At 39.9% G+C, this 15,963-nt stretch overlaps 2 protein-coding genes across 3 annotated transcripts in view; one reads left to right on the plus strand and one right to left on the minus strand.

The window, feature by feature from the left end:
* ODR4 (odr-4 GPCR localization factor homolog) overlaps nt 1-14,017 on the minus strand; it is a 34,710-nt gene extending 20,693 nt beyond the window's left edge. The window contains exons 1-5 of the mRNA XM_058539861.1: nt 13,578-14,017; nt 9,845-9,965; nt 6,864-6,998; nt 3,022-3,117; nt 317-423 (exon numbers count right to left, since the gene is read on the minus strand). Coding sequence (XP_058395844.1) covers nt 317-423; nt 3,022-3,117; nt 6,864-6,998; nt 9,845-9,943 — 437 coding nt within the window. The 5' untranslated portion in view covers nt 9,944-9,965; nt 13,578-14,017. The remainder of the gene's footprint in view (nt 1-316; nt 424-3,021; nt 3,118-6,863; nt 6,999-9,844; nt 9,966-13,577) is intronic.
* Nucleotides 13,857-15,963, plus strand: part of TPR (translocated promoter region, nuclear basket protein) — a 64,611-nt gene continuing 62,504 nt past the window's right edge. For both annotated transcript variants that reach the window (XM_058539854.1, XM_058539855.1), the window contains exons 1-2: nt 13,857-13,997; nt 14,365-14,673. In XM_058539854.1, coding sequence (XP_058395837.1) covers nt 13,928-13,997; nt 14,365-14,673 — 379 coding nt within the window. In that variant the 5' untranslated portion in view covers nt 13,857-13,927. The remainder of the gene's footprint in view (nt 13,998-14,364; nt 14,674-15,963) is intronic.

The raw sequence follows: 15,963 nt of genomic DNA on the forward strand, positions 1-15,963 counted from the left end.
ATAAAAACATTACTTGCCTAAGCTGTCGTCTAACTCTCTGTAGGGGACCTATTGTGCTTCCATGGACAGTAGATCACTGGTAAAGAGTTCAGAATCCCCGTTCTTGCCATCTCTCTCAAACTCTTTACAACACTGAAACATGATTAACAACCATTATTATTATTGGCAGTCCTAATTATGTGTTATTTACAGAAAAACTTACAAACTATGCCTATTTTTTAAATGATGATTTAAATAAATGTTTGGGGGAAAAACTTGCAGGAACATTATTTTGCTATTGTACACTTTAAAACATAAACACCTCAATAAAAGATACTTTTTTGTAGAAGAGCAAATGTGAAGTGTCACTCGTTCTGAGACCTCTTCCTCTGTGAAATTCCACAGTCTCTTTTTATTCATAGATTTTTCCATAGCAAATACTAGCTGAAAGAGATAAAAAAACACACATCAATTGAATGTAAAATGAAAGAAGGAAAGTGAGTGCAGAAAAAGACAATTATAAGGTCCCTAAGCTCCTATCCAGCTTTAAAATTCCATGGTTCTATCATTAAATTTTCTTTTCTTTAAAAAAGGAGTGAAAGTGATTATTAACTACTTGGATTTCATTTTTAGAGATATATAAAAATTGGGTTTTAAATGGAAAAATATAATTCACTGTCATTAACGGCCAATTGAACATGAAAAACTAATTCTGAGCAACTAACATTTAAGTGAAGTATAGAATAAAGATTTTATTTTAATTAGAATCAGAAATGACAAGTGATTTTTAACCTACAAAAACAGAGCATGTCACCCATTTGGCATTTCTTATTTAAATGTCACAAAAGATGTAAGGCAATATATAAGGACACATAAAATATAGTAATAACATAAATTAAAAGTGAAAAAAATCAGAAATAGTGACATAATTTTATGCCAGAATTAAGAATTATAAAAATGCATATCTGATATGGGGAGAGGGGTCATAAATGTAGCTCTAAGCTTTCTAACAATAATGTGCACAGGGAAACCTAATTCGTTACCTAATTCACATGGTCCATAAGCTGAAAACAAACAATTGATCAGAAGACGCACAACTTTCTTGATAATGATATCAAAAGAAATTTCTTCAAAGATGATATCACGTAACATAATGAACAAAGTTCTTAACCATGAACTTACAGGAGACACTGACAAGTTTTATAGGGTTATTTCCTTCTTCTTTTTTTTTTGGGAGGAAGATCAGCCCTGAGCTAACATCCATGCCAATCCTCCTCTTTTTGCTGAGGAAAACCAGCTCTGAGCTAACATCTATTGCCAATCCTCCTCCTTTTTCTCCCCAAAGCCCCAGTAGATAGTTGTATGCCACAGTTGCACATCCTTCTAGTTGCTGTATGTGGAACGTGGCCTCAGCATGGCCGGACAAGCGGTGCATCAGTGCGCACCCGGGATCCAATCCCAGGCTGCCAGTAGCAGAGCAAGTGCACTTAACCGCTAAGCCAAGGGGCCAGCCCTATAAGGTTATTTCTTATAGTGTCCCTCAATGCAGGCCAATGGAAACAAAGTTAGATAACTGAAACTCGATTTCTGAAATACAGCATTTCTGAAATCTTATATGTTTCTTAGGAACAAAAGAGATAGAAAAGCAAAAGAAAGGAGGACCTGACTGTGTCTAGCACTGAGCCCACATGCACCTCATTCAATCCAGCACCAACCACAAAAGGATGCACAACCAATGTTATTACATACACACAGATTTAGATCAGATTTCAACATGCCAAAGAGGATGAACAACTGTAAGAGGTACATTTATTCAAAAAAAAAAAAAAAAATGGCAGAAGGTTGAATAACTTGCCAGGGAGAGGAACATCTCCATTTTCTTCCCTTATTCTCTTAGGTGCAAATATCAAAGGTTTGAGGGTGGGACATTCATAGGCAAGAAGGTTACAGGGGCCGGCCCAGTGGGGCAAGCGGTTAAGTGCGCACACTCCGCTGCAGTGGCCCGGGGTTTGCAGGTTCGGATCCCAGGCACGCACCGAGGCACCACTTGTTAAGCCATGCTGTGGCGGCGTCCCATATAAAGTAGAGGAAGATGGGCACGGATGTTAGCCCAAGGCCAGTCTTCCTCAGCAAAAAAAAAAAAAAAAAAAAAAAAAAGAGGAGGACTGGCATTGCATGCTAGCTCAGGGCTGGTCTTCCTCACAAAAAATAAAAATAAAAAAATAAAGTAAGCTTTTGAAAAAAAGAAAAGAAAAAAAGGAAAGAAGGTTACAAAACTGGAACAGTCTGTAGCATCTGGGATTCTTCTCTGCACACTTTTTTACCACAAAGTTCTTTTGGGATTCTGTGGGGTTTTGCACTTTTCAAGATTGTGGGGTCCCCCTCTCTCTTAGGGTGGAAATAACTTTCTGAAGGCTCATTTAGATCTTGAGTACTAAGACAGATGAAAGCTGGCTGCACAGAGTTTGCTTTAGGTTTGGCTTAAGGGGAAACAGCTTGTAGACCTTCATATTTACTTCTACACTATGTTACCCAATTCCCTGATGTAGGAATAAAACAAAAAGCAAGAGGTTCATGATAGCTACTCTGCCCAGGAATAAAGAATAAGTATCTGATTATTATTACTTTATGTTTTATTCTCAAGATCTTGAGAGAACTGAACAGGTGAAGAATCATAAAACCTATTCATATCACATTACAGCAATCACTTGGCACTGAATGGAAGGTCTAGCAGAATACTGCTATTGCACAACAAAAATTGTTAAATCATTATAACTTGTTTCATAATAGTAAAAAATTATCTTTAAAATAAAAAAGACTTTTAAAATATGTAGCTTTGAATGAAAATATAAATATTGACATTTATTACACTTAAAATACCAAGCAATTGGGTAGAAAAAGTTGTCTCGACATAATCCCAGCATAAAGAATTACAAACATTAATCTAAATATGCCTAGGATCAATCATTGTATACAAGTATAATCAATTAAAATAAGATGCAACTTTGAACATATTAAGAATTTTTGATATCTCAGACTTACTCTCCGCAGGGCATTTTGAAAATCATTTCCCATTTCTAAAGTTGTAATTATAAATACTCCAAGGACTAAAAGTCCCCCTGGCAGCATTCTGGATACCTAAAAATAGAAATACAGTATTAGCTAACATAAGCATTGGTATTACATGCAATCCTTTGTGTCTGAGAGGCTAACTAGTAAATCAGCAAATACCTACTGAGTACCAACCATATGCAGAGCATTGAGGTACGGGTTTTGAAAAACTGGTTAAAACACTGAGAAATGGATGACAGCCAAGAGGAATGGGGTGTCATTATGTATATAATATTCCTAGAATGTCCTTAACTTTTTACCTTAAAACCACTTTATAAATAAAACCATTTCATAATGACATCCTTTGGCTACATCAACAAACAAACCTCTTTCGCATGAGATCAAAGACTGAAATATCTTCTAACACTTTTCAATGGCTTCCACTATCAGCTAAATAAAACACAAATTTTATCTTAGACTGGTATTTCAGACTCTAAAATCTGGCTAATCTGATATTCAGAGCCTTATTTGACACTTCTTTCCCTGAAACATTCAAGTATCAGTCAAAAACTTCTCACTGTTCTCCATACATATACCTAGGCTTTCTAACTCGATACCTTTACTAAACCTGCTCCCTCGGCCGGAACTGACTTTCTCTTACACTTCTACATGTCTGAAATCTATTGGATACTTCAAAGTTGGCTTAAGGAAGCTGTCTTCCCTGACCTTTTGATCTCCGAACTCCCACAGGACTTTGATGCAGTTTTCCCAGGAGCTTATCACATGAGCCTGCATTATAGTTATCAGTATACCTTACTAGCTGGTCTGGGAGATCCTTAAGGGAAGAAGGAAGAAGTGATTCTTAACTACCTTTGTATCCCTATAACATTCAACAGAATACTAGAGCCTGGGATTTGAACAGAGGGAGTGCAACCTGAGAATCCATTGTTTCCTATTGTTTAGGTTTACCTCAATTTTTTAAACCTATTTATTGATACTGGGCATTTACGTTATTTCCAATTTTTCTTTACTCTAAAATAATACTGGTTACAAATCCTAGCAAGTCCTTCTGTGTTCACAAGATTATTTGCTTAGGATAAATCTCTTGAGGTGGATTACCAGGTTAAGGAGTCATGCATAGGGTCAGCCCAGGGGTGTAGCGGTTAAGTTCATGTGCTACTTCAGGGGCCTAGGGTTTGTGGGTTCGGATCCTGGGTGTGGACCTACACACTGCTCATCAACCCATGCTGTGGCAGTGTCCCACATACAAAATAGAGGAAGATTGGCACAGATGTTAGCTCAGGGACAATCTTCCTCAAGCAAAAAGAGGAAGACTGGCAATGGATGTTAGCTCAGGGCCAATCTTCCTCACCAAAAAAAAAAGCAGTTATGCATATTTTTAAGGTTTTTGATACACACTACCAGTTTATCCTCCACAATATCTATTATTTCCCTTCACATGATTGTGGCTAGTTCTTAATGCCACAAGGATTTCTTTCTGCCATCTATACTCAGAGGTCAGAGTGCTTTGGTTATCTTTTGTGTACTTAATGTATAAGCAAACTGATCACAAAGCTAAGTCTTCAGAAAATTAGACACCATAGTCTAATCCCTAATGTATTTGCATTGTGTCTGCTGATGGTTCCCACTGATTTCATAAATTCTACTCACTGTAGTAACACAAGCTTGACATATAAATAAAGAATAAAGTTTTCATATTTAGCATGGGAAGCCTGCATATCTTTTCAAAATCACCAATACACAAAATTAACCATTTCTTTCTAGAAGCAAAATGGTCAATTCATTTTGCTATATAAATTTTGTGTGTGTGTATATACATACATAGAAAATACACATCTCTCTCTATATATATGTATATGTATATATATACAGTTATGCGCCACATGATGTTTTGGTCAATTAGAGATCGCATATATGACAATGGTCATGTAAGATTAGTACCATACAGCCTAGGTGTGTAGTGTAGTAGACTACACTATGTAGGTTTGTGTAAGTAGACTCCATGATGCTCCCACAATGACGAAATAGCCTAATGATGCCTTTCTCAGAACATATCCCCGTCATTAAGTGATGCATGACTGTATATAATTTTATAAGAGACCAAAAGCAAAATTAGAGTAGAAAGTTACTTATAAACCATTGAGAATTTAAGTTTAAAATATTTAAAATTGTCATTAGAAGATGGTATTAAATATTTCTTGGATTTTTTTGTAAACTATATACCAACCCTCATCATGAACACATACACGCAGACACAGAAAAACATGTGTGTATATTTAAAAGATTTAAAGTTGATTGGAGACTAAAATAATTCTACTTTTACCTTACTCTAACATTCTTTATTAGATGATATAATCCATTCAATAACTACTTTTAAGTGAATTCACTCATCACTCCCTCACCCACCCCCAAATCTGTTTTCTCCTCATGTAATAGCAACATCATCTTCCTAGATACCCAGGCTAAAAGTCTCAGTAATCTTTAGCTACTCTCCCTAATATTTCTTCACTCCCAATCTACCTGGTCACTAAATCATCTAGATACTAGCTCTTTCTCTGAAATGTTTTGGCAATGAAGTTTTAGCCCACTGCATTAGTTTGTTTATTCATGCATCCGTTTTTCCAATATTTTGGAATTCTCCTTAAAAACCATGGAAATACTATGCTTGGCACTGAAGATATAGCCATAAACAAAACAGACATGACCCCTGTCCTCACGAAACTTAGTCTAGTTTAGACTCACATCACCTTTTTTTGAACTATCACTGTAACTGTATGTGTTCTGTTCTGTCTCCAGTCTCTCTGCTCTCCATTTACACTGTACCAAGGCATTGAAATTATTTTCTAAATTATTGGCAGGTCAATCATACTAACTCCTTCTCAAAATAGGGAGCTCTGAAAGTCTACCATTGAGTTACTGTCTACCAAACAAATTCCCTACTTCTTAGGATGGCACTCCAAAACCATCCATAAACTGGCCCCCCTACAGTCTTCTGTCTAAATACATTCTTTTACAAAACCTGTGTTTCAATTACACCCAATTGCTTGCTAGTCTCCTAACATACCTTTAACTTTCATGCCTTTGGATCATTTATCCCTACTGTCCTTTGGGCATTCAGCGAGTCCCCTGACTTCTACTGGCAAAATCTTATTCATCTTTCAAGTTCAGAGCCTTCTGTGAAGCTGTTTGAATCCAGCCATTGGCAGATATTTAATCATTCCCCACTCTACATTCCTATAGCACTTTTCTACTTTTATCTCATTTCTCTTATAATTGGTTTTGGTAGTAATGTCTTTCACGGTGGTTAACATATATATTCTCAGGACATTTAAAAAAAATTTAACCCTCATTTTATTCCCTCAGTACCTAGATTAAGTTTTTAACAATCTGACCAGCAACTATATTATCAATAACTAATACTATTTTAAAGTAAAGAAAAACTGGAAATAAGTTAAATGACCAATAACAGGAGATAGCTTAAAAAATACAATGAAGAAGTATAGCATATAAGATTAAAAGCTTTCAAGTCAGACTGCCATCCAAGTTTCATCACTTATTATGTAATCTTGGGTGGTTTACTTAACTTCAAATAAGAAAATGCTTTTTAAAAATTAGACACAAGTAATCAACAAATAAAAAATATAATCATGGATGAAACACAGCAGGAAATACTTCTATTTTTTATCTACTATGCAAGTTGTGAACACTTAAGAATGAGTACCCTGAAATCCTAGTCTACTCAATAAATAAAGTGCTTTCATTTTGTTAGTCAATAAACACAAACTTAACTACGTAGAGACAAATATGATGACCTGGTTGGCATGTTCTGTGGTCCATTCTTCATCCAAGTTATCCAACTTAGTTTTGGGATGTTTGAGGTTCTCATTTTGTTCCTCTTTGGGTGGCGTTCTAGTGGCAAGAATCACATAATCCTTTTGTGAAGAACACTTATAAACAAAACAGAAAAGCTTATTAGAGCGATATCTGATTGAGAAATGTAAAGCTCTTATGACATGCAAAAACTGAGTAATATTTATAGCAGTTTAAATTGTTAATACCTATCCAGTCATGTGTTGCACATAGTGGTCCTTAAAAATGGCTTACTGGATGAGTGAATGAACTGCATTTAAACTAGAAGATAATATGCTTGGTCAATTTTCTAATTATAATATTTATTTTCTAAATACTTTGATCAGATGGATGGTTCAGCAAATATAAAAACTCAGTAAAATAAAGCAACAAATGACCTTGCCCATCTTACATTCATGGAAATGATAACAGTGGGGAATTTGCACATGTGTGTCCACAGGAAAACAAAGGGGATGTGGGACATGTAATTGAAGTGATATCAGATTTGTGTTCCGTTTTAATAGCAGTTAAATGGTAACCAAAGGTGGGAAATCGAAAGATAAATTAAGGAATATTTAACAGCTCAGTCTCATTACAGTGCAAGTTTCCTACAAAGAAAGAATAAAAATAAAGCTGATAATACAAGTTAGCATGGTGTCAACCTCATGCATGACCTGAAATTCCCATCTTTAGGGTCATCCTTGAATAGAAAATAAAGGAAGAGAAATTACTTCTACAAAAGTTATTTCCAGGGAGTTACATTCAAATGCTTACAGGAAAAGGCAGGTGCTGATTAAGAAAGCTCTTCCTTTTCATAAAATCTAGGACTTTGAAAAGAAAAAGAAACTGACCCTGCGAGTGACACACAGGCAAGCTTGAGTGGAAAGAGAAAAAAGTGATGAACCCTGGAATAAAGAGGAAGAAGAAACATGTAGAATATTGGAAGGAATAAAAAGGCAGCATGAAGAAAGACTGGAAGGAAGGTCCAAAACTGTGGGAGACTTATTTGTAAGGTGGTGGTTTCACTGAGCTCTAGAAACAGCCTACGCGCAGTAAGGCAAGTTTGGAAGAGGGTATTTCTCCCTGACCTTTTAACTTTACTGATCACATCTTTCTCTAAGACCCTCTTTCCCTTAACTTTTTAAAATAAAGGGAAGGAAAAATCCTTAAATAAAATTCCTAGAAAAAAAAAGCCCCATATTAGATGTTAAGTAACCTGAATCAAAAAGAAGTTCAAATTGTTGCCAAGAGAGGTGGTCTGACTGTCTAACGAGAGGCCTCATGGGGTAGTACTAACTGGGTGAACGGTGAAGGGTCAGCCCTTTGTCTCACAAGCTAAGAGATCGGATTTGTGAAAACTCTTAGAATGAACCTGTCTCTCAGGCTAGAAGCTCATTTGGAATGACGTTGAAAACTAGAATACCATGAAGGGGTGTGAACACATGAGTCCTCTGGACAGTGTCTTCTTTACAAGTAGGTAACATAGAGCATCAAATTATAAGAGAAAGTAGATTGGGAATGTGGACAGAATTAGAACAAGGAAAGCTAATTATGCAATTTGAAGGTTCTCAGGCATCATGATAAAATATCCAGAAACAAACTGTCACAATAGAGTTTTATTTCCTACTAGGCCTCAAAATCAAGTCCTTGGCCATAGTGCACTCTCCCCTAAATAGTGTTTAGAGGGGCCGGCCCCGTGGCTTAGCGGTTAAGTGTGCACGCTCCCCTACTGGTGGCCCGGGTTCGGATCCCGGGCACACACCGACGCACCGCTTCTCCAGCCATGCTGAGGCCGCGTCCCACATACAGCAACTAGAAGGACGCACAACTATCTCCTGGGGCTTTGGGGAAAAAAAGGAGGAGGATTGGCAATAGATGTTAGCTCAGAGCCGGTCTTCCTCAGCAAAAAGAGGAGGATTAGCACGGATGTTAGCTCAGGGCTGATCTTCCTCACAAAAAAAAAAAAAAATAGTGTTTAGAGGGGCGTAGCCAGTTTGTCTCCATGACTCTCCTTTTTTTGTTGCTTTGGACTGCTGACCAGTCCTCCCTGCTGATTAACACATCCTTCAATTATAATGAATTAGTGGGTGCTTATGCTTTTTAAACTAACTGCCCAAATCTCTGTTCCATTTTGTGTTAATCTTTGAGGCTTAACTCTAAGAGGGAAATAGAATTTTTCTAATTTCCAAATTTCTCCCAATCCCTTTCCCTTGCTCTCCATTGAATTAACGTCAAAAAAAATTCAGGGGTCAGCCCGGTGGCGCAAGCGGTTAAGTGCGCGCGTTCCGCTGTGGTGGCCCGGGGTTCGCCGGTTTGGATCCTGGGCGCGCACTGACGCACCACTTGTCAAGCCATGCTGTGGCAGTGTCCCATATAAAGTAGAGGAAGATGGGCATGGATGTTAGCCCAGGGCCAGTCTTCCTCAGCAAAAAAAGAGGAGGATTGGCAGATGTTAGCACAGGGCTGATCTTCCTCACCAAAAAAAAAAATTCAGTAAGATGAGTACTATAGTATGTAACAAAATACATAACCACTGTTGCTACAAGTCTGAGATAAACTAGAATGGGCATAAAACTGTCAAAAGCTACTTTTGTAAAGAATGGGACAACCAGGAATTAATAAAGATTGAAAGAGAGTACAAAACACTTTGGAAAGACAATAAGATAAATAATCTGGTCAGTAAAATTTTAATTTTGGAGTTTCTACATTATAAACTACTTTTCTTTGCCAAAAGGGAAAAGGGAGATGTGTTCTGACTTGAGCAAACCCGGGCTTGGTTTGTCCTACTTCTCCATGTTTTCCCTCAAAGATCCATCTTAAATTTACTTCTTCTACATTCCATTCCTCCACCTCCTAATCTTGAGTTTATCGTTAAATAGCATATTTTAACTTTAAATAAACAAGTAATTTGTTTATCAATAAATGCACAGTAAAAAATACATACCTGTCCTATTAAAAGCCCAGAGACAAAAGCATTTCCTTGGAGATTGATGTTTGAAAGATACTGGCCAACAGTCTCTTCTACAATGTAGGTTCTTCCCATTACTGAGAACTGATTCAATCTCCTAAATTACAAGAAAAAACACATAGCATTTTTAGGTAAAAATATAATTTGCAATGTTTTTCTCATGAGGACAGAATAGTGAGAGAAGCAGTACTACCCTGCTATTATCCCATGCCTTGCAGTGACTGCTTATTAAATAGGGTGTTCTTTCTGGCAAAGTTAAATGTAGCTTCAGAATTCTCAACACACTGCTGCAGGAAATGACTACCAATCAACCAGAATTGACATGAGAGATAAAACCTATTTCCATACCTAGGATAAGGGAGAGGACACTAAACTAATAGTCAATACACCTGATTTCTTATTTGGATCCACTACTCCCTAGTTGTACGATGTTTGATAATGTATTCCTGAGCATCAGTGTGCTCATTTCTAAAACAGGAAAGATGATAATTTCTGAATTGCTCATTGGGAGGGAGAGAGAATCAAATTCATTTACTCAAGAAGCATACTATGAAGATAGCTATGAAGCATACTATGTGCTAGAAATTGTGCCAGGTGGGACAGCACAAAGAGGAATAATACTTGACCTCTGTCCTTGAGTAACTGATAGTACAAGAGTTACAGACGTAGATAAATAGCAATGCAATAATAAAGAACATTTGTGTAGCTTCTACTTTGTATAAGGTGTGGTTCTAAGTACTTTACATGTAGTAACATTCAATATTCACAAAAACCCCATGAAGTAGGTACTATTATTATAATTTTCATTTTATAGATGAAGAAACTAAAATGAAGAGAGGTAATGTAACTTGTTGTCTTGACATGAGTACAGCTATGTCTGGCCGCTCCATTGACCTATAGCCACCAGCACACAAAGAAATATAAAGCTGCTTTCTGTGTGGTGGGAACTGGCCTTTTCCCGGGAACTGGCCTTTCTCCCACGAAGAGAGTTGCAAGTTGTAACATTTCAAGGCTCTTCGAGCGTCGTAGCACGGGATGGACTGGCCATCTGTGCCGGGCTAGGAGGATAACCAAAGAGAACAATGCACGTACATAATTACTGGGCTGGGACATTAGCCAGAGGGCTCAGCGCACGTACGCCACTGATAACCATTTGTGCATGGAAACACTAAATGCTTGCTCTGCAAACTCTGTAATTGCTTACTCTGAAAATTATTGATGGTATAAAAACTGCTGGAAACTGAGACCCGGTGAGAGTTCCACCTGTGGAAGGGACGCCTTGCCCAGGATGTGTGATCCTTGCCCAGCCGTGTCGATTGACAGGACTCTCCCGGCAGTGGGGCGTGGATGTTGTGAGTAATTGATTTATTGTGAAGTAATTGATCTGATGTGTTCTCTTTTCGGTCAACCTGGTGTTTCTCTTTCCGGTTGATTTGTGTCATTTCCCTTCAGTCGATCTGGTGTTTCCCTTTCAGATCGATCTGATGTTTTTCCCTCTTATTATATGACCTATTCGAATCTGCTGCTATCTCAGCCGACGTGGATGTTTTCCGTTTCCAGTCGAGCTGGTGTTTTTTCCCTCTTATTATTTGACCTATTCGCATCTGTTTGCGGACTATCGCCTTTACTATCCTCTATATAATAAAATATACCTTCGGTCCATTTGTTTGGAGTGGAAAGTTTCTTTTACGTCTCCAATCGAATCCCCGAACCTCTCATAACACTTGTCCAAGTGGCAAAGGTGGGATTTAAACTTAGGCAGTCCAGCTCTAGAATTCATGCCCTTAAACACTACGCTCATACCAAGGATTCATACCCAGTCTCTCAATTAAACCTTTACTGAGGGTAACTCCTGTTCTGCTCTCTCTCCAGTTTGTGGATGAGAACCAATATATTCCTCTTACTGGCTCACACTCCTTTGATTTTGAGTTTCTGTAGCTTAAAACCAAAGATGCTGAATAAAAGAGCAAGGCAATAATGAATGATGACCTCAAGGAGTCTACATACAGTGTGAGACAAAAATATAAAAAGATAATATTCAAGAAAGCTATAAAATAGTCTGTAGGAACACTGTTGCAGCATTCTGAACAGCGAGAATAGTCATTTGAGTTCTGTAAAAAATTTCAATTTTATTTAGTACAACAAAGTGAAGGCAACTATAGATGTGCTGGGATGGTATATCTGACACCAGTAATCTTCAAGTCACAGTGATCTTGCATTACTCTAAAACTAAAGATCAGAGAATTGGTTCCAGTTTGAAACGGCCTATGGGATGTTGTTTTTTCAAAGAGCCTGTTCAGTTTTGTCTCAAAATGCACTAAATTTCTTCCTAGCTCTTTTCTGAAAATTGTGCAAGTAAATTGGGTTTGCCCACCTTTTTTGAGACTAAGTCTAGAACTGCCTGTCTAAATCATTAATGCTTCTATAAAGTTAAGGAGTTTCCACTTTTAGTAGTGCCTTAAGGTATGCATTTCTGTGTACTAAACTTTCCTCTACTTCATCATGCTATTCTACCCCTTTTCCTTCTGCCCTAATAATTTCTTAATTCTTGCAAGAAATAGCAGTGACAGTGACTCCAAAGTTAGAATATGCAACTTTCTAATCTTATTTTTTCCAAAGTATCACCTACTAGCCATGTAAATGTGTAAGAAACTGAATGTAATAGGAAGATGAAATTCTATTAGATTATGAAATCTGGTTGAATGTTAGATAATTTTCTTTTTCTGTAGTGCTCCTTCAAAACTTTTAAATGTAGCCAACCATACTTTATAAAGGACACTACAAAAACATAGACCTTGCCTTATACAGTTCAATTTTTCCTGAAATGTACATCAGTAGAAGCTTTGCAAGTTGCCCAAGCACTGTGACTTGGGATAATTCATCCTCCCTGGACTCTGGGTTCCTAGGCTACAAAACAAAGAATATGGATCACAACAGGTCTGAAAACCTATCTAATTTTAGGGTTCTATGAGTCCAAGTACAGAATACCAGAATTTTCCAAATCGTAGATCAAGAATATGATAATATTGTGGGCCTAGCACACAGTACAGTACTGCACATACCAGCCACTTCAATTGAAGTGCTTCTATAAAATATTTTGGGGAAAAATCAACCTTAAGCTCCTTACTGATATTCACAAAAAGCTGCGACTGTGGGAATTACAGGCAGGAAGACATTAGGAGTGCTTTATTTTCAATAAAGAATTTAATAAATTCTTTTAGAAGAGTAATGGAACCTGCAACAATCTACAGATGCAGTTTAGAAGTCACAGAATTACGTCTGGAAACAAGTAGTCCTGTTACGGTGGCCGAGTGAGCAGTGGTTTTTAAGAATGTGTTTAAAAACTTTGGTTACAACAGTTTTTCAATTTAAAAAATATAAACGTAAGGTAAAATTTTCTGCAATATTACCTTAAAACAAAGCCTACACTCAAACTCCTCCCGGGTTCTTTAAATCCTCTTCCTGAACAATGAACGGGGCTCCTTAAATTCCTGCTGCATCACCGTTATCCACCCTGCGCCCTCCCCCCGCAAAAGGCATTTAAGTGCGCCTTTTAAAATAAGGTAAGTTTGTCATGACTGGACTTGAGTGAGCTGTGCCGGAGTGTCTGTCCATATGTTTCTTACACCCCGTCTTTTTCTTCCTTGCAAACGAAGGTCTCGGTGCCTGAGTGCACACATTCAACCCTCACGCCCTGAGGTTCACTCACCTGTACTTAGAACGTGCACGCGTGGCAGACGAGTCCGTTCAACAGTCAGTCCGCCTGAAAAGCGAGTTTAGGGCGCAAACACCAGCCTCCAGGCGCCGGATTCCCTTCGGGTCCCAATTCGACAGCCCATGAGTTCATCAGAACGCGACGGACTGCCCACACTTCACTTCCCACTCCAAACCCAGGGTCTCTGGAGTCAGGTGGCGCAGACTGATGACGCGCGCTGCCCCCCCCTCCTTTTACCGCAGCGCCTCAGCCAAAGCGACTGCGGTTGCCACCCCGCCCCCTTGCGGGCGCCATTGAGAGCGTGGCGGTAACCTGGCGCCTGCCGTCCAGCCCTGTCGAGACCGATGCCCTCTAGTGGCTCAGTGTCCAGAAGCCGCCAAAGAGGACGCCCCATGGCATCCCGGAGCTTTGACGGTAAGGTCGCCCTGCTCTTCATAGAGGGACGTGGGTTGTCAAGTACTGTGTGGCGCCACCTCGCGGACAGTGGTCACGCGGCCGGGCAAGGAGAGCCGGCGGGGCGGGGAGAAAAGAGGAAGCGGAACGGGTGGTGCGGCGTTGCGCTCACGGAAGGGGTTGAGGAAAACACTACGTTTCCCAGAGGCCTGCGAGGCTTGAAGTGGGGGGAAAGGGGAGCCGGAAATCGGAGTGCCCGACAGGGTCAGAGGCCGCCTCTGAACTCGGATTCCCAGGGTGCACAGCTGCTGGCGGCTGCGCGCGCACCTCGGGCGCGGGCGTTGGAGCGCCTCTGGTGCCGCCGCTAACAGAGGACTCGATTTCCCAGGGTCCCGCCGCGGGAGTCTCCGGCGGGCTGGCGCGCGCGAGCCGCTGAGCGAGGCGACGGAGGCGGCCGCCCAGGCTTCTGGGTCCTCTTGGTCTTCGCCTTTCTTCTCGGTTTCTGCTCCGTCGGCCGCTGCCGCCGCGGCCCCCGGCCCGAGCGACATGGCGGCGGTGTTGCAGCAAGTCCTGGAACGCGCGGAGCTCAACAAGCTGCCCAAGTCCGTCCAGAACAAACTTGAGAAGTTCCTTGCTGACCAGCAGTCCGAGATCGACGGCCTGAAGGGGCGGCACGAGAAATTTAAGGTGGAGAGCGGTAAGTGCCACGCTCTTCCCGCCCCGGGTTCTGGGCCCGACTCCGCCGCTGTGGCTGGGCTTCTCCCCTCGCAAGCGCGCGGTCTGCCCACGACTCCCCGGGGGCATCGCTGCCCGGCCCCCCGGGGTCCCGAGGCCTACCCTTACCTGCTGCTCTCCCAGTCTGATGTCGAGGAGGCTTTTGTTTGTTTAAATGTGAATCCACATTTAGTTCCGTTTTCCCTGTCATTAGGGTGGTCTCGTATCTGGACACAACGTTGTCCGGTAAACAAATGGTGAAGAATTGGGTCTGTTGCAACCAGACTGGCGAGAGTCGGCGACCCCTGTCTCTCTAAGGCTAGAGTACCTTGTCTCTATGTTGCACGTAAGATGGTAGTAATTTCCGCTCAGCCTTCAAGTCGCCTGCCTTCAAAGGCCTTTGTCTAATTGACGCCTTGGTGCCCTTGTTCTGAGTGTGAGTGTGGGGGTGTGTGTGTGTGTCGCTGTGCTCCGGTAACGAGCTAGATGTTCACAGAAATGAGGAGGCGCATCAGACGGCGCTGCAAACACAGTGAACGGGCAGTGAATAAGTTTAATATATCGGGAATAAGTTTAATATATCGGAATTCTCCCTAAAAGTTGGAGTTTGATAGAAAATAGATTAAGATCTGTTTGTAAATACCTACAGGAGGCCCACAAATAAGAAGGTTACAGACACTAGTGACTTGAACATCCTTGAAGAAAGATTAAGAGCATAGTAATTACCGTTAGTAACGCAAACTTTCTCTTGTGTGTCTTGGTTTACCGGTTGTGTGGGGGATTGGTATTGGTTTTTGCCAAGTTGATTGAAAATTCGGAAGAAGTTTTCACGTCAAAAAAATGTAATTATCAAGCAGAATTGATGTTGAAAACTAATTCTCTGAATCCCAACGTGAATACAGTACACTGCCTTCTATTAATTTACACAGTAAATATTTAGTGTCTTCCCTGTGCCCGATACTATGCTGAACACTGCACTCTGTCCCTTCCCATGGGAAGTTAACACATTTATTTTTACATAAACTTAGTAATTTTGTGCTTTCAGGTATGATTTTAACTATTTTAATACAAGCCTTTTAAAGCAATGCAGTTTTTAATCTAATATTTTCTCCCTTTAGTATTTTTTTTGGTCTGTTTTGCTAAGAAGTCTACTGTTGTGTGGGAAAAATACTAAGATAAATAAGACATGTTGCTTGCCCTGAAGGAGTTCATAATCTTGTGAGATAGACAAGTAATTTGTAAAACCCCTTTAGGCTTTATTTTCTTTTGTCAT

The sequence above is a fragment of the Diceros bicornis genome, chromosome 4 (assembly GCF_020826845.1).
Source record: "Diceros bicornis minor isolate mBicDic1 chromosome 4, mDicBic1.mat.cur, whole genome shotgun sequence".
Lineage (NCBI taxonomy): Eukaryota > Metazoa > Chordata > Mammalia > Perissodactyla > Rhinocerotidae > Diceros > Diceros bicornis.